This window comes from Maylandia zebra, linkage group LG3, assembly GCF_041146795.1.
Source record: "Maylandia zebra isolate NMK-2024a linkage group LG3, Mzebra_GT3a, whole genome shotgun sequence".
Taxonomy (NCBI): domain Eukaryota; kingdom Metazoa; phylum Chordata; class Actinopteri; order Cichliformes; family Cichlidae; genus Maylandia; species Maylandia zebra.
In genome coordinates, this window is record NC_135169.1 from 35,085,470 (window position 1) to 35,104,032 (window position 18,563).

At 41.8% G+C, this 18,563-nt stretch overlaps 1 protein-coding gene across 2 annotated transcripts in view; it reads left to right on the top strand.

The window, feature by feature from the left end:
- The first annotated feature begins 1,642 nt into the window (after nt 1-1,642).
- tbc1d19 (TBC1 domain family, member 19) overlaps nt 1,643-18,563 on the top strand; it is a 29,632-nt gene continuing 12,711 nt past the window's right edge. The window contains exons 1-11 of one of the 2 annotated variants that reach the window (XM_004562686.3): nt 1,643-1,862; nt 1,998-2,070; nt 2,184-2,229; nt 8,456-8,531; nt 8,652-8,726; nt 9,086-9,149; nt 9,901-9,947; nt 10,030-10,140; nt 10,720-10,792; nt 11,438-11,476; nt 14,785-14,897. In XM_004562686.3, the coding sequence (XP_004562743.1) occupies nt 1,767-1,862; nt 1,998-2,070; nt 2,184-2,229; nt 8,456-8,531; nt 8,652-8,726; nt 9,086-9,149; nt 9,901-9,947; nt 10,030-10,140; nt 10,720-10,792; nt 11,438-11,476; nt 14,785-14,897 (813 nt within the window). In that variant the 5' untranslated portion in view covers nt 1,643-1,766. The remainder of the gene's footprint in view (nt 1,863-1,997; nt 2,071-2,183; nt 2,230-8,455; nt 8,532-8,651; nt 8,727-9,085; nt 9,150-9,900; nt 9,948-10,029; nt 10,141-10,719; nt 10,793-11,437; nt 11,477-14,784; nt 14,898-18,563) is intronic. The other variant, XM_076881776.1, reaches the window with a different exon arrangement.

The window sequence follows — 18,563 nt, forward strand, 5'->3', positions numbered from 1 at the left end:
TGATGAAATTCTTAATAGCGAGAGAGAGAGAGAGAGAGAGAGAGAGAGAGAGAAAGCTGTTCACGGTTCTCAGAAGCAGTTGGTGGTGTTTTGGGTGGGTTTCTGCTGTAATCTGTTATTATTTAAAGCCGCTTCGACACAAACCCCGTTTAGTCTGGTTACAGCAGCACCTGCAAAAAAAACAAACAAACAAAGGAAGTGAAGAGCAGAGAACTAATAGGCTATCTCAGGTGCATCTGGCCAGATGTGAGACCACAGCAAATAACATGAAGATTTTTTTTTTCTATTTCACCTCCAGTTAAACAGATGCAGTTATATCATTTGGGTCATTTCCAGTTATCCTCCAGAATCATGAGCCTCGGCAGTTTATTAATGGAGCGCATTCAAAAACATCTCATGCTGAGCAGGTTTGCTTAGTCTGGACAGAGATGCTCGTTTATTACAAACTCAAACACGTGTAAATCATCTGTAGTGTGATGGTAATACATGACGTATCACTGTGTGAGAAGCTTTATAATGGCTTTATTTCATGTTTGGTAATGTATAGAAATCCTAACCTGCAAAGTTTTATTTTATTTTATTTTACTTTTGTTTTTTTTTGTTTTCAGTTTCAGTTTTATTCTCATTATTTTAAAAAGTGTTTGTCTTTTAATTTAAAAAAAAAATATTTTAGAAATCTTTTGTCATCAGTGAGATTTCAGAACCTCACGCAGTGTAAACACTTTGCTCACACACAAGGCATAGTTTGTGTGAATTCCTGTTTGGGCCTCAGGGGGTTTTATTGGGGTGTGTTCCTGTGAAGAACTGCTGACGTGATTCAGTCAAAGTCAGCTTGACAAGTCCCAACCTGAATAAGACTACATTTTAAACCCATGAATTTTTCTTTTTGTTTTGTTTTGTTTTCCAGACAATTAAATAACCACAATCAAGAAGAACTAGTTTTCACTTATATTAGCTTTACCACTTCTCAGTAAGGCTATAACAAGTATCCATGCAAAATAGTGCTTCACACTTGATAAACACCTTAGACTTACTCAGTTATGATGACTGTGTATTTATGATACAAGTACCTGGTATACCACAGGTCAATGGCATCCATGACAAAGATGCACAAAGGTCAGCCGCAGAGATTTTCTATCACTCGGTTGTGGTGAGTGCAGTGTACTTTGCTGTGGTCTGCTGAGGGAACAGCATTAGAGTTGGTGACACGAGCTGATTGAATAAAGTGATCAGGAAGGATGGCTCTGATTGGCTGCAAACCAGATACTTTTGAAGCAGTAGTGAAGAGGAAGAGGAGGTGACTGGACAAACTGGACATGTTTATATCTACGTGGCAAAAAATATTCTGCCTCACTACTACTACTACTATTATTATTATTATTATTATTATTATTATTACATTTAATCATTAGAGTTGGCGCTCTTCTAAGGTTTGTTTGTGTTTAGAAGCTCGATATCTGGATAATATCTTACATTTCTCTCTCTGTACTTAAATCTATATTTTTGATAGTACAATAAAAACATTAGTTTCGAGTTATCAAGCCAAAATATGGAGATATTAACTAGAAATTTTGACATTTGGATGGGAAAAAAGGAGGTCGGAACTAAAGTGTGTGGTTCTTGTTTCCCCTGCGGACACGCAGCCCGTCCTCAGTTGCTAAGTAACCTCTGCAGGGGGCGGCTGCTGGATGCTGACAGTTTAGCCGCAGTGAAGCGAGCCGCTCGGCTTCAGACGCATAACTGAACGGGCTTTGACCAGAAGGAGGATGGACGAGGGCATCGAGCTGTCTCTGACCATCGCTCAGATCATCCAGCGGCTCAGAGGAAGCCATTTACACTCTCAGATAGAGAGGCAAGCCAAAGTGAGTGAGCTAGCATGTGGCTAACGACACGGTGCTTCTGCTTCTAGCTCACCTTTAGCTAAAACCACAGCATACAGGCCACATCATGTCTAAGAATGTGAAGCATTGATTTCCCCATGTCCCCATTGTTTTCAGGAGTGTTTACACCAGCCTGACGTAAAACTGGAGTCTCTAAAAGAGGACGTCCGCAGTTTTCTCAAAACATCAGGTAGCAAGCTGCAAGAAATCTCTTCTCACAAAGTCATAATTAAGCTGTTGTCTCTTGTCTGTTTAGTGATAATAATATTATAACATATAATAACAAATTCCAATGTTTTCCAGGCTGGGAAAGAAAGCTGCAGAATGCAGTGTACAGAGAGCTGCACATGTAAGTGACATTTGGTGTAAAGCTGTCCATGCATGACGAAGCACTACACACACACACACACACACACACACACACACACACACACACACACACACACACACACACACACACACACACACACAGTGGGGTTGAATTTACTCAAGCATGACAGTCATTGTGTTTGGGGTTTCTCAGCCTCAAAATGATTCAAAGCTAGTTTTGTGCCATGCTTGCGTTTGGTATCACTCTATAAAAACTCATCATGGCTTCAAGCATTCATCCATGTCTAACATTCGCATTTATTTCGAAATTTTTTTGTATCAAATTTGAGCTTTTTCCCGAGATGAATTTTCTCAGGATGATAGTAAAATGGTCGCCTACTCAACCAGTGAGCTAAACTGATGCCCATAATACATTTTAAAATAGATATTTTGAAATGTGTTTAATTTGCTCGAGCATAAAACTGTTAAAAAAAATCAAATAGGCAAAACAGAGAAAAATGCATTAAAGTAAACAGTTTTTTCTTGTATATAATAAAAAAAAAACCAGAACTATTTTATCGGGTTTTTTTCTAAATTGGGGATTTCAAACAAACAAACAAACAAAATGCCTCCAGAAAAGAGCAGATGTGTAAGTGTAAATATCAGATAGAGCGTCCTCCATGCGGGCCAGTCATGCTTATGTGTGTAGTCACCTGTCAAAGGCTCGTTGTGAGCCAGGAAAAATCTCTGCATTCATAAATTAAATAATGTTAGGCTGTCAAAATAAACATTTACATGTACTAATAGCCTCTGTGAGGATCTCTGTGCATTTCAGTTTAGATGGAAACTGAATGCTTACACATTAGGGATGGAAAATTTGTAAACCTCTGCTCATGATTAGCTTATTAGATATAGTGGAAATTTTAATTTGTTTTGTCTCCTAGCAAACTAAAGATGCACAGCTCGATCTGCTGAGTCACTGCTGTGTATTGCTGGCTAATAACAGCCTACTGATGGTTGCTGGTAGACTTCAAAGGGGTTATTGCTTTTTCTATGGAAGATTCATTTTCCTTGACAGAAAAGTAGGAACAAACAAAAATAAAGTTTCCCCAGATTCTATAGTTAAACTTTGGTATCTGCATATGACAGCAAATATGCGACATATGAAAGTCTGTCTTCATCATCATCATTATCAGGCACACAGAGGATGCTGTAAAGACACATGAATGTAGTCAGGAGTCAGGACACAATCACTCTGTATATCTACAGAGTGAAAAGCCATCAAATACAAATCATTTTATTCATCATGATTGCTAAATTTGATTTATTGGCATCTTTGGGTAAAATTTCTTGTGATATCTGTGTATATGGCTGCTTGACAAACACCCCACAATGCAGTAGGGCATGTTTCTTTATTCTTGATTATATGATTGATTACGTGTACCTCCAGTGAAGGAGATGCTAGCATTGGGAAACTGCTTCAGAAGAGCTGGGCAACCTAGACCAGAAATCCTGTCTTTGTATCTTTTGGCTTGATGGCGTCAAAAACGATCTCCCTGTTTAAAAATGTAGTACACCGAATATCCCAATATCTTGTAAAGGTGTTGCTAACTTCTAATGGAAAGTACAGTGGTGGTTAGAAGTTAACATCCACTAATCATGGGAATTAATCTCATGGAAATTTTGGGTTTCAATGACTGTTCTTTGAACTGTTCTTTTCCAGGTTGGTATGATTGTACAGCATACATCTTAGAACACTTTAAAACAAAAAGTGGGTGTACAAGTTTGAATTAATTTTTAATTTGATCTAATCTACTATGGAAGCCCGTTTCTGGCACAAAAAAGTATCCATAACTCAAAATTTCGAGTTATCTTTATCAAAATTTTGACTTAATTTTCTCAAAATTTTGAGTTAATAAGTCAAAATTTCGAGTTTGCGCTGCCAATCAGTAATCTACGTGAATAACGTAATTTCTTTGTTACCCGGAAGCTGAAGCCCTCAGCTACAAATGCTGCAGCTAAGTCACCAGTATTACAGCCAGTCATGTATGCACAAATTGCTGATTATTTTCAGCGTGGCTTCACAAATGATGAAATCCTTGTGTTATTAACTACATCACATGGCGTTACTATCAGCAAACGTACTCTTGAAAGTGCCAATATGTTCGATCTGGTTTTGAGTGCGCATTCCTCTACGCTATATCCTTCCAGGTAACAAGAAAATGATGTAGATTACTGATTGGCAGCGCTAACTCCAGATTTTGAGTTAATAAATCGCAATTTCGAGTTAATATGTCAAAATTTCGAGTTATGAATATTTTTTTTGTTTTTTTTACTGGTGGAAACGGGCTTCCATAAATCCACACAGGGTCAAAGTATACCTGCAGGCTCAAATATATACAAATATATACAGTGGGGCAAAAAAGTATTTAGTCAGCCACCGATTGTGCAAGTTCCCCCACCTAAAATGATGACAGAGGTCAGTAATTTGCACCAGAGGTACACTTCAACTGTGAGAGACAGAATGTGAAAAAAAAATCCATGAATCCACATGGTAGGATTTGTAAAGAATTTATTCGTAAATCACGGTGGAAAATAAGTATTTGGTCAATAACAAAAATACAACTCAATACTTTGTAACATAACCTTTGTTGGCAATAACAGAGGTCAAACGTTTACTATAGGTCTTTACCAGGTTTGCACACACAGTAGCTGGTATTTTGGCCCATTCCTCCATGCAGATCTTCTCGAGAGCAGTGATGTTTTGGGGCTGTCGCCGAGCAACACCGACTTTCAACTCCCGCCACAGATTTTCTATGGGGTTGAGGTCTGGAGACTGGCTAGGCCACTCCAGGACTTTCAAATGCTTCTTACGGAGCCACTCCTTTGTTGCCCGGGCGGTGTGTTTTGGATCATTGTCATGTTGGAAGACCCAGCCTCGTTTCATCTTCAAAGTTCTCACTGATGGAAGGAGGTTTTGGCTCAGAATCTCACGATACATGGCCCCATTCATTCTGTCCTTAACACGGATCAGTCGTCCTGTCCCCTTGGCAGAAAAACAGCCCCATAGCATGATGTTTCCACCCCCATGCTTCACAGTAGGTATGGTGTTCTTGGGATGCAACTCAGTATTCTTCTTCCTCCAAACACGACGAGTTGAGTTTATACCAAAAAGTTCTACTTTGGTTTCATCTGACCACATGACATTCTCCCAATCCTCTGCTGTATCATCCATGTGCTCTCTGGCAAACTTCAGACGGGCCTGGACATGCACTGGCTTCAGCAGCGGAACACGTCTGGCACTGCGGGATTTGATTCCCTGCCGTTGTAGTGTGTTACTGATGGTGACCTTTGTTACTTTGGTCCCAGCTCTCTGCAGGTCATTCACCAGGTCCCCCCGTGTGGTTCTGGGATCTTTGCTCACCGTTCTCATGATCATTTTGACCCCACGGGATGAGATGTTGTGTGGAGCCCCAGATGGAGGGAGATTATCAGTGGTCTTGTATGTCTTCCATTTTCTGATGATTGCTTCCACAGTTGATTTTTTCACACCAAGCTGCTTGCCTATTGTAGATTCACTCTTCCCAGTCTGGTGCAGGTCTACAATACTTTTCCTGGTGTCCTTCGAAAGCTCTTTGGTCTTGGCCATGGCGGAGTTTGGAGTCTGACTGTTTGAGGCTGTGGACAGGTGTCTTTTATACAGATGATGAGTTCAAACAGGTGCCATTCATACAGGTAACGAGTGGGGGACAGAAAAGCTTCTTACAGAAGACGTTACAGGTCTGTGAGAGCCAGAGGTTTTCCTTGTTTAAGGTGACCAAATACTTATTTTCCACCGTGATTTACGAATAAATTCTTTACAAATCCTACCATGTGGATTCATGGATTTTTTTTTCACATTCTGTCTCTCACAGTTGAAGTGTACCTCTGGTGCAAATTACTGACCTCTGTCATCATTTTAGGTGGGGGAACTTGCACAATCGGTGGCTGACTAAATACTTTTTTGCCCCACTGTACATACACTCACTTAATCTTTTAAAAAGTGCTCTTAAAGGTTCTACAGTGTCTTTTAACTTGACAAACCCAAGGCCTATTAACGAATGATCACTGGTTGATCATTGTAGTCAACCAGTGATTGTGATCGACTACAACCGGTCACTTCTCTTTCTAGCACAAAAAGGATTTATTTGACACCATTCGATGGATTGAACAATACGCAGAACACTGGGAAAGTCCAAGGAACTCAGTGAAGATTTGAGGAGGAGAATTGTAGATTTAGACAAGCTGGGAAAGTCTCTTAGAGCTCACCTTCAAGTTCAACTGAAATTAGCAGCTACATGCGTGGACAGGCCACATACTTTCTGGAGAAAAGTTTTTGCCATCACAGAGTGGATGGAATAATGAGAAAGTAGGACTACCTCCAAATTCTCCAACTTCACCTGAAATCAACAACGTGGTTGAAACCTGGACACAACTGGGTCTTCCAACAGGGCAAGATCCTAAGAACACATGGTTTTGGAGCGGACAAAGCAAGCTAATGTTAAATAGCTGGAATGGCCTTCCCAAAAATCTGACCTCAACACTGCTGAAAATCTGTGGACTACGCTTAAAAGCCAAGAAACCAAGAAATTTAAAGGAAATCTACCAGTTGTGCCAAGAAGAGCGATCAAATATCCGCCAGAATTATACCTGAAGCTTGTTGATGACTACAAAACGCATCTGGTCAAGGTGCAAATTGATGGCAACCTTCTTTTGTGAAGAGTAGCAAATGTTTTCGAGAATAGTCGGGTAAAGTCTTTGAAGTCTTTGAAACACATTAGGGGGATAGAGATGATCTATATAAGACTTAATGTAAACAGAGAGCTGATTATAGAAGGAGACAAGGTTGGATCAAATTAAGGTGAGGCTGACAGTCACAAAGGAAGGATGTCAGGCAGATGAAGACAAAACACCATCGGGGAGTCAGAGGGAAGACAAACTCAAGAAGTCAAGGCAGAGAAAGACGCACAAGGACAAACAATTACCAAAACACAACAGGAAGCAGTTACACGAAAGATGAGAGAAGTCGTGAAGAAAAAAGAGAATCCAAGAGACAGTGGGGAAATGATCAAAATCGAAACAAGTAGGAAACTCAATAAAGTCCAGCACCATGACAAAGGTTTGTGCAGAAAGTCGCTGCTTTTTTCTTTTCTTTTTTTAAAGAAAGTTTCCAAATAAGTTGGAAATAATGAAGACGTGTGAGTGAGTGGAGCCAGGTTTACTTGCAGAAGCAGAGGGAGAACGGGGTCAGGAGCGTGCAGTGACTCAGAGCGTGCACAACAACACGGGCACGGCTTCATGGAAGAGACTGGTTACGTAACCCAACATCAGACTGCGTTAATGTTATAGATTCATCTCATTCTACACCTTGTTTACACATAAATCCAACACGCACAATATAATAACACAATATATAAAAGCTGGTACACTACTATCTATTTAAAGGTGATTAATGCAGGGTTTTTTAAAAAATTTGGTAGAAATGTTGCTCTCTCCTGCACAAGTTTGGCTCCTCTGCCTTTCCCTCTTAGTGTTATTGGTTTACCTTTAAAAAAATGTTTGGTTTTAAACACTGAAATTGTAGCTAAAAAGCCATTGTTCCCTGAACGTTAAAGACTAACAATCCCTCCACTGTTATCCACATTTATGCACTCTTTTTATCTGAAATCTCCGTTTGGCTGGAGGCCTTTTTGTCTCTTCCGTAAAAAGCTCGGAAACGTGTGCTGCACTCACTTATCTCGAAGAGCACCGGACTGTCTCTCCTTAGGCTCAGTCTGAAACAAGGACTTAATACGTTGCTTTGAGAGGGTGACATATAACAGTGACTAATGGCTCCTTCTTCTGGCGCTATGTGCTCTTATAGGTGTTTAGATTGGGGTGAACGTTGTTTAACGCTCTGAGACCTTGAATCATTCGGCATGCCCTAAGCAGGCTTAGCTGGGGGGGGGGGTTGTGCATTTGGAGATGTCTTCTGACTCATCTGGTGTCCATTTGTGGGCTCTAATGGAGACTGACTGCCTGCTTTTTGTAAAGGGGAAAAAAAGTAAGATTTCCCTTTTGTTTGACAGTTTCCTCCTTTCAGCTGTGTTTCTTTTCAAAATAAGATGCTCTTTGTGCCACGACCGGCTTCATTTTCCCCAAAGCTGTAAGTGTTTTGTGAAAAAACACAGTGGTGTTATTTGTGTGTCAGTCGGCAACGTTGTCTTACTTGCATTTGCTCATTCCAGCCAGCTGCCCCCGAGGCATCCCCCGGCTCCCCCGGAGCATCTCAAAGAGCCGCTGGTCTACATGCGCAAGGCACAGGTCGGCCCGTCTGCTTTTATTTCCTCACTTTCTCTGCTTCTCCCTGACTCCTATCATTTTTGTCTGCCAAATTCACTTTTAAATCACTAAGGTGTGCGCATGTGTGTGTCTCTTACACAGGCCAGCTGGGAGAAGCGTGTCCTCAAAAGCCTGAACAGCATGAGCACAGAGCTTCTAGTGCCTCTGGCTCACATGGTAACTAAAACATTGACAATCACAGCCAAGTTTATAGATTTTAGTTTGTAGGGTTTTTTGTTTTTATTTTGCAACATCTTCTCTAGAGATGTTGCAAATAGAACAAATTAAAAACCCTGCATCATTTTAACCCTGAGCCAACTGAGCTATGAGCTGCGGCTAAACCCGAGCAGCTTTTTTAACTGACAATATCCAGACTGTGTTGTTTGGAGTCTGTTTATCAGTTTTACTGCTTGCTTCTGCACAGGCACGATTGTATTTATGACTTATTATTTCGAACGCAATACTGATGTGACATTTTTAAGACGGGATGTGCGGCATTTGTTTGTTGAAATCTTGTCTTTCCGCCTGCTCCACAGAGGCCCGCGGCGGAGCAGAAGGAGCTCACCAACAAATGGAACGAGATGGGCACAGATGAACCAGGTCTCAAGACACTACCCAGGAGATTTGGCCTCGAGCAATCTGCCTTTTATGATAGATTAGTGTTGATGCGTTCAGGCGCTGCTGTATTTATCGCCAGCTTAGCACATCTCAAAACCAGATCTGCTACTTCCGTGTTTGCTTCCTAAGCCGCGCTAATGCAGCCAAGGCTTTCTAAGGCACTCGGGCTCTGTAACATCTGCATAGCGCACAATGCAGCTTTTTGCAGAGCACACGCTGGAATTGTGCTGCCAAGCCTCCCCATAGATGACTGAGCCTGTGCTATGAATTCATTTTTGTTGTTTAAAAAGAGTTTTTATTGTTGTCAGAAGATACGTACCACTTTGACTTCAGGCCACCGCGTTTACAAAGAACACCCTAATCTCGTGTCCTAACAGTGCTATCAGTGCTCAGTGGTGTATAATAACATTTAGGATGTGCCGTCCTTCGGCTGTAAACATTTTGGATCGTGAATCTAGAAGCTGTCCAGACTCCTGGTAGGGAGATAACCAGCAGCACCCCTTCCTCTCGTCGAAAGCCTTAATGTGGCCTTGTTCTGAGGATGACACAGGACTGGAACTTACTGCCGTGCTATGAAGACGGTGGACAGAAGTTCCACTTAGAGCTGGCCTTTAATTTGCATAGATGTGTGTTTAAGTTGAAGTTGATAAATTAAGTTCGCAAAGAAATGGCTTTTTTGACTGCTGTTACATAACATATTGTAAAGATTGTTTACGTGTTTATATCGCTGCAGATTTGAGTCGCTTCAGGCCTGTCTATGCTCCGAAAGACTTTCTGGAAGTAAGCACATTCCTCGCCTTGTTTTTTTACTGCTATTATCAGGATTGAACTCCATTATGTTACATAAATGCTGTCTAAACAGGTCCTAATCGGTTTGCGGAACCCCAACCACGATAGCAGCGAGGACATCAGCGTCAGGAGTCACTGGGGACTCATCCAGGTTCCTCTCAATGTCAGGGACATCCCACACCTGGTAGGGATCTGTGTTCCTCCCCACTTCACTTCACATGTTTGTGGGTCATAGGGATTTGGAAAAACTTGTCCTTGTAAGTGGGATCAGACACCAGCAGCTTATTCAAAGGATAGCTAACATCACTCCAATTCCTAAGTCTCTGGCTGCCAGTTTAAAGGCTTATTAGCTGTTTCTCAACCTGAATATCCCTGATATTCTACAGCAGTATCGCCCAGAGAGGCCTCGTAGCTCAGTGGTAGTGGTGCCCAGAGCAAACTCTGAACAAGGGGAAATAGCTTTTTGTCATTATGCAGCAGTGAAACTCCCTGGCTGCTGTTCAAGCTATTAAATCCTGACTAATAGCTGTGTTGTTTATCACTTATTTTCATAACTCGTCACTCATGCCTTATAAGCAAAATATGAAGAAGTCATGGGTGTCTTAATAATGTCTCTTAATATATTTCTTTTTCTTTAACGTTTTGTGTTTATTGATAAAAACGTCTTGCATTGTGTTGAGGTAGAAGTGTATTCTTTGAACTGAAAGAAGAATAGATTGTACATTTATTCATGCGTTTTGTGTCTGTTGTGTTAAACTCTCAGAGAGAGGCCTACTCAGAGCTGAACCTGACCAGTGGACAGATGGGGATTGATGACCACGCACTCATCCATCCAGGTATTACTCCTTTCTTGGAAGGAGAAGGATGAGAAGGCTGATAGCAGATACTTAGCTTGGTAGTTATCATGCCCTAAAAGACATGTTCAAACTGTAACGATAACATGCTGGTGGTTGTAGAGTTTTGTAAGTTTATGGCATACATATGTGAGAGTGCCATCATTGTTTTCATCTAACCATCAAGAAAAGAAGCTCCCTGTTACAGCGCTGTGTCAGCCGTTTGGCAGAATCAGAGGCTCATTAGTTTTAAAAACTTTCAGAGGACTTTTTGTCCTATAAAATACATAATTTGTAGGCAAGCTTAGATCATAACAATTTTAATTATCACTCAGCAGCATTTTAATACCAGACCTAAACACATTTCTGGTTGTGATTAAGAAAGAATACTCTAGAATAAATGTGTTTACCTAATGAACAGAGAGCTTTAATGGTGTATATACCACAGGGACTTCATATCAGTCCTTGTTCCTTTCTTGTGCCACAAGGGCCGTCTGGGATTTCTCAAACAACATCTCGGTGAAGGCCACATATCGACATTGTTACACTTTGGTGTTCAGGCTTGAAATAGAATCCAGCATGTCTGTTTGTAAATCGAGCAGATAGCACCACTGATGGATCTGTGCTTTCTTTCTCGTTCCTGTACAGACTTGTTTGAAAACGAGTATGTGCAAATCGGAAAAAAAGGTCAGTGTTTGGTTCTTGTTTTTATTCCTTTTTTTTTTTTTTTTTGTGGAAATGCTTTGTTGAGCTCTATTTTCTTCATGAGATTTTGTTCATTGTACACTAAATTACCAAAAGTATTTACTCACCCATCCAAAATGACTGCATTCAGGTGTTCTAATGAACACTTCCATGACCACATGTGTATAAAATCAAGCACCTAGGCGCACTATACACCTCACCTAGGTTGAGGTGTATAGTGCGCTGAGGTCGCCCACTTTTGCAGAATCAATAGTGACGGACCAACAAACTTCATGCGGCCTTTGATTAGGTCAAGAACTGTGCGTAGAGAGCTTCGTGGAATGGGTTTCTATGGCTCAGCAGCTGCATCCAAGCCTGACGTCACTAAGTGCAATGCAAAGAGTCAGATGAAGTGGTGTAACGTCAATGTGGTGTGACTGAACCTTATTTGTCTGGCAATCGGATGGACGATTGGTGGAGGGGTCATTTTAGACAAGTTCACGCTCCCAACTTTGTGTGAACAGTCGGGGATGGTCCCTTCCTGTTCCAACATGACTGCACACCAGTGCACAAAGCAAGGTCCATAAAGACATGGATAAGTGAGTTTGGTGTGGAACAACTTGACCGGCCTGCACAAAGTCCTGACCTCAACCCAATAGAACACCTTTTTGGATGAATTAGAGTGAAGGCGTGTCTGACCTCCAAATGTGCTTCTGGAAGAATGGTGAAAAATTTCCATAAACACTCCTAAACCTTCGAAAGGTTTTCCCAGAAGAGTTGAAGCTGCAATGGGTGGACCGGCATCATATTAAACCACATCGACTAAGAATGGGATGACCCTCAAAGTTCATTTATGCGCGTGAAGGCAGACAAGCGAATACTTTTGGCAATGTAGTGTAAATCCACATCCTATTGGTCAAGAATGTACCAGTTTGTTTGTCTTTTGGGAAGGCAAGGAAGGAAATACATGTCCTTTCAATGAATATAACATGAAATTTCTCTTAAGAAAACAACAAAAAACAAGGATATTTGCTTTGAATGCCATTTTTGCCCATACATTCCTCTATGCTAAGTACAAATATGTAGCAGCTTAAGTGTCCTAACAGAGGCAACCAGGAATGTCATTACCTCGTCATTTTTTAAGACTTCTAAAGGATAACTCCAAATAAGACAGAAACTTGATGAGCAGACAGTCTTGTTTCTAATTTTTGTATTTAAGAGCCTTTTTATGGAGATCTTTTCAAAACTAATCTAATTATATCAACTGTGACCCATTTATGGAAGCCCCAAAATAGGCACAAGTGTTACAAGCAGAAAGTGTGATGCAGAAAGAGTACTGAGAAGTAGTGCTGTGAGATATTGTATGTTTTGGTACTGATCCAATACCAAGAGAAAATACAGGGCTAGTACTGCCACTACTAATATTGATACTTTTAGCCTACAACCTGCGTCTGTCTCTAAAGGAAACCATGTATCCATCCTATCTCAGTAGTACTGATCCAGTACCAATGCCAGCGTTGCATCAACAATATCGATAATTGGATCGATGCGCCCACCTCTAACGGGAAGTATTTGTGTGAGTCAGTGAATGACTGCCGCCTCTGAGTGGAAGCACGAGCATTCAGATTGGTAACACTTTAACTGTTAGCTCGTTGCTCTGTAACAACGCCACCTATATCACGGCCAAATCAGATATCAGCCAACAAGAGTCTTACAAACACAGGCAGTAGTTTATTTACACAACCACGACCCTCGATCTACCGTTCGCCTCTGTGCCTAAGCTGCGCCTCGTGGTCCAGACGAAGCAGTAAGTGCACTCGAATACGAAATGTAGGAAACGAGGAGCGTGTTCGTTTATGTTATGACTGACCAGCACCTTAAGTCAAGAGCTGTGTGTTTTTGGCTCCTGTCACAACAGAGATTTAGGGCAGAATGGGGAAGTTCAAGAGTTTGTTTCCAGCATGCGCCTGAGTGATTTCTTGGAAAGCTACGCAGAATTTATGGGAATGTCTTTGTTAATATTTTTGATGTTTATACATTTTTTTGAGGAGAAAAACATCCTCCACACTCAGTCTTTTCATTTTTGTGCTACTTGTCGAGGATTCTTGCAGAATTCTCAATAAATGTTGAATATTTTGAATATCTTGTATACAGTCGTGAGCCACCCTTCATTTATTTGTTTTTGCTAGGACAATAGGAACGTCCTATGTCAGGTCTTTGCTTTATTCAAGATTTCTTCAAGCTCTTTAAGGACATGACTTTCAGATACTTTTCATCTGCTTTAGTTGTTTTGTTTTTTTAGGCCTACCACTCTTTTCTCCTCCAGTTGTTCATATACATACATGTGTTCTTCCTCCAGTCTACTGTTTTACCTTTATATAGCCAATTGAAAAAGAAAGTAGACCCTCTTTTAATTCTAAGGTTTTAGGTATGAGGACTAGAACGTATCTTCTGGTCCTTAGGAGGACTTGAATGAATTTAAATACAGCACAACAGCACATATTACACTGTGTCATTATTTAACAGTAACTAAGTCATTTCCAAACAATCTGAAGTCCATCATTCAGCAGTGAGAAAGATTATTCACAAGTGGAAAACATTCGTGACAGCAGGAGAGCTTCCCAGGAGTGGACGCCCCAAGGCTGCAAATAACTGGAGAAATCCTCTTCTCTATAAAAAGAACATATCAGCACGGCTTAGGTTTGTAAAGGTGCATCTAAACAAACTTATGGAACAATGTGCTTTGGACAGACGAGACCAACTTGCAGATATTTAGACAGCATATCGGCACAAACGCCTCATAACATCTGTCAGCACGATGGTGGAGTTGTGATGGTTTGGGCTTGGCCACAAATAACATTCGTGTATTTACATTGAACGTTAAGACTTAGTCTTACAGCAATTACAAATACCGACACAAATCCAACTCCTGTGTAGAAGAAGAATACATCATTTGAAATTCTCGCTTCTGGAATATGACTAATTTTTTTATGTAATCCATTATTATTTCTTGAATTCATCTGTCATTTAGTCTGTCAAATGTCAGAAATTTGTCACAGTTAACCAGACAAAAACACGGACTTCTTAATAATCAAATGTTTTATCATCAGGGTTCAGAAGCAGATTTTTGTGATATTTTTTTTTCACTTCATGAATTACTGAGAGAAGTTTAACATTTTGGGAACTTTTTTTTAAACCCTCTTTCTGAATGTTACGTGGGGAATTGCCAGGTGAAGGAAGCCTGGTCCTAAGGTGAATAACAGCTGTGCTATGCACCCATTCTCTGTTTTGTCTTCATGTCTCTTGTGTAGTGGTTATGGAGGAGGATAGCGCAGCAGCACAGCAGTACAGCAGGCAGGGCTGCCCCACCGGGCTCCGGGCAGACCTGTGGGCCCTCATCCTTAACGCCACGAACCAGCCACAGGTATAGTACACTGTGCACACACACATGGCCGAGTTGCACTCTGGTGGCCACCGTCAGCTGGCTGTGTTTGCTGTAGAGCAGCCGTGCACACACAGCTGCAGTGATTCCCAGAGGGCATGTTTACTACAAGGGGAAATTTTCAGCTGCATCCATATTCACGCTTAACGGTTTGGAGCTGAGGGGCCATTGGACCTCAGGTGTATTCGTTTCCTTGGAGAACGGCACCAGGATTAAACACTTTGCATCCTTGCATTTATACCGTGCACTAAAAACCAACACATGATGTATAACACCAACTGAACTGCAATTTCTACACTAGACAATCCGTGCATTCGCTGGTGTGCTGCTTATCGGCTCGCTGCGACTGTTTGTAGAAACGTTAACATAATCAGATGCTGGGGGGTGTAGCACAGTTAGCACAAACAGTGTGGCTCCCTGTGTGTGTGGCAGAGGTCTGTGTAAACGCTGCAATCCAGAGTCTCATGTTGGTGGCAAGTTGCAAAAACAATGCTTGTGATTAAGAGATTGATTCGTTAGAGAGAGCTATGTGGGCAAACCGGCTGAGGTCTGGAGAGCGTTAGCACGGCTTTGGATACCACAAGGGCAAACACATTAAACAGTCACAGTTGGTTAGTTACAGACAGGATAAATGTGGCTGGTGCAAAATTGTCTGCATTGTGTATATTATGAATTAGAATTATCTTTCAGTAGATCTAATATGAAGACTATAATCTCTTCAGTCAAATGACTTGGGTGTTGCTTTGATAAATGTTAAATAGTCTCAATCTAATTTCGAAAACAAGTTTGGGACGTGGTGTAATTAAACTAAATAATGCAAAGTGCAAATCATTTAAATCTTATATGTAACTGAAGAAGAGTACACATTGGCATTGTAAACAGTTAACAAGATCTGCGATGGTGTGGCGGCGCATTTAGCGCAAATGGCACACATGCACAACTGTGGAGGTGTCATTGATGCTGAAATATAGACATTTACAGGCCATTTTAATAGGCACACCTGTTCAACTTGTGTAAATCTCGAATCTCTTTAATTTCTGCCAATCACACGGCAACAGCTCAATGCATTTAGGCAGCAGATGTGGTCGAGATGAACTGATGTCAGACCAAGGCTCAGAATGAGGGAGAAGGCTGTCATTTTAAATGTTGCATGGTTGTTGGTGCCTGATGATGAGCTGGTCTGATTATTTCAGAAACTGATGATTTTCTAGGAGTTTCCCCACACAATCATCGCTAGGATGTGGAAGAATTTGTCTGAAAAAGAGAAAATATCAAGTGAGTGGCAGTTCTCTGCCTTTGGATGTCAGCGGAGAATGGACAGACTGCTTTGAGCTGACAGGAAGACAAAAGCAACTCTACAGTCACCAGATCTCAGTTTAATAGAGCACCTTTGGGATGTGCTGGTGAGCTGTGTGGTGCTGTCATGTTACTTTGGACTTAAATCTCTGGGCAATGTTTCCAGCACCTTGTTCTTCCCCTGAAGGGAGGAAGTGTGCAATCAGTTTGTTTGTTTTGTCTGTTTGTTAGCAGTCTAACGTTCAAAGTTTTCAAGGTATAATTTTCAAATTTTGTGTGAGGGTAGATGCTAGGGATGCACCGATACTACTTTTTTGGAAACGAGTACGAGTACGAGTACTTGCATTTCAGTACTCGTCGATACCGATACCGAGTACTTAATAAAAACATGATTTAAATTTGCAGGTAACAGCTTTAGTCCTACAATTTAACAAAAAACAAACAAACAAGGGACTAGTTTGGAATTAAGAACATTTATTTAAAATGAAAAGCATGTTGTATGCAACATATTACAGAATAAATACACTGAACAAAAATATAAACGCAACACCTTTGTTACTGCTCCCATTCCCCATGGGATGGACGTAGAGACCTAAAATTCATTCCAGATACACAATATAACCATCCCTCCCAAACAGTGGTCACAAATCAGTCCAAATGTGTGGTAGTGGGCACATCTGCTATATTGAGATAATCCATCCCACCTCACAGGTGTGCCACATCAGGATGCTGATCTGACATCATGAGTAGCGCACAGGTGTACCTCAGACTGCCCACAACAAAAGGCCACCCTGGAATGTGCAGTTTTTTGCGTTATTGGGGGTCTGGGGACCCAGAACCGGTCAGTATCTGGTGTGACCACCATTTGCCTCATGCAGTGCAACACATCGTCGCATGGAGTCTATCAGATTGTCAATTGTGGCCTGTGGAATGTTGGTCCACTCCACTTCAATGGCTGTGCGAGGTTGTTGGATATTCGTGGGAACTGGTACACGCTGTCGTATACGCCGGTCAAGCACATCCCGAACATGCTCAATGGGTGACATGTCCGGTGAGTATGCTGGCCATGCAAGAACTGGGACATTCTCAGCTGCCATCTGCCCTGAACAATGTGAAGCATGATTCATCCGTGAAGCGCACACCTCTCCAACGTGCCAGACGCCATCGAATGTGAGCATTTGCCCACACAAGTCTGTTACGGCGACGAGCTGGAGTCAGGTCAAGACCCCGATGAGGACGACGGGCATGCAGTTGAGCATCCCTGAGACGGTTTCTGACAGTTTGTGCAGAAATTGTTTGGTTGTGCAAACCAATTGTTCCAGCAGCTGTCTGGGTGGCTGGTCTCAGACGATCTTGGAGGTGAACCTGCTGGATGTGGAGGTCCTGGGCTGGTGTGGTTACACGAGGTCTGCGGTTGTGAGGCCGGTTGGATGTGCTGCCATATTCTCGGAAACGCCTGTGGAGACGGCTTATGGTTGAGAAATGAACATTCAATGCACGGGCGACAGATCTGGTTGACATTCCTGCTGTCAGCATGCCAATTGCATGCTCCCTCATTTCTTGTGGCATCTGTGGCATTTTGCTGTGAGACAAAACTGCACATTCCAGGGTGGCCTTTTGTTGTGGGCAGTCTGAGGTACACCTGTGCACTACTCATGATGTCAGATCAGCATCCTGATGTGGCACACCTGTGAGGTGGGATGGATTATCTCAATATAGCAGATGTGCCCACTACCACACATTTGGACTGATTTGTGACCACTGTTTGGGAGGGATGGTTATATTGTGTATCTGGAATGAATTTTAGGTCTCTACGTCCATCCCATGGGGAATGGGAGCAAAAACAAAAGTGTTGCGTTTATATTTTTGTTCAGTGTAATTATAAAAAAACAAAATTTTATTTTACATTTGTTCGTCTGTTTCTCTGTTTAGAAGTCTCACTAGCACAGTCACAGCTGGGATGACATCAGAGGCTAGTGTGTCGTAGCTGCTCACTTTTTTAGTTAGTTCCTCAAAGGGGGCGAGGATGGCAACAGTCGTCTCCATAAGAGCCCATTGGTGAGCGGTGAGATAGTCAGGGAGTTCGTGCTCGGACACATACACGCCCAGCACTTGCTTTTGCTCAATGAGGGACTGGAGCATGTAATACGTCTGTACGTCCTGCTGCAGTCTCTTTATTGGCTGGTTGAGCTGTCCCTGAATGTCCTCGAGGCGGGAGTAGGCTAAAGCGGAATGTTTAAAATGCCCAACTATTTTCCGTCCCACTGCTATAGCATCAGCTATGCTCCTCTGTGCTAATAAGCGTGGGTAAACTCTTTGTACTCGTTGTTGTGTTGGGATTTTAGGTGCTTG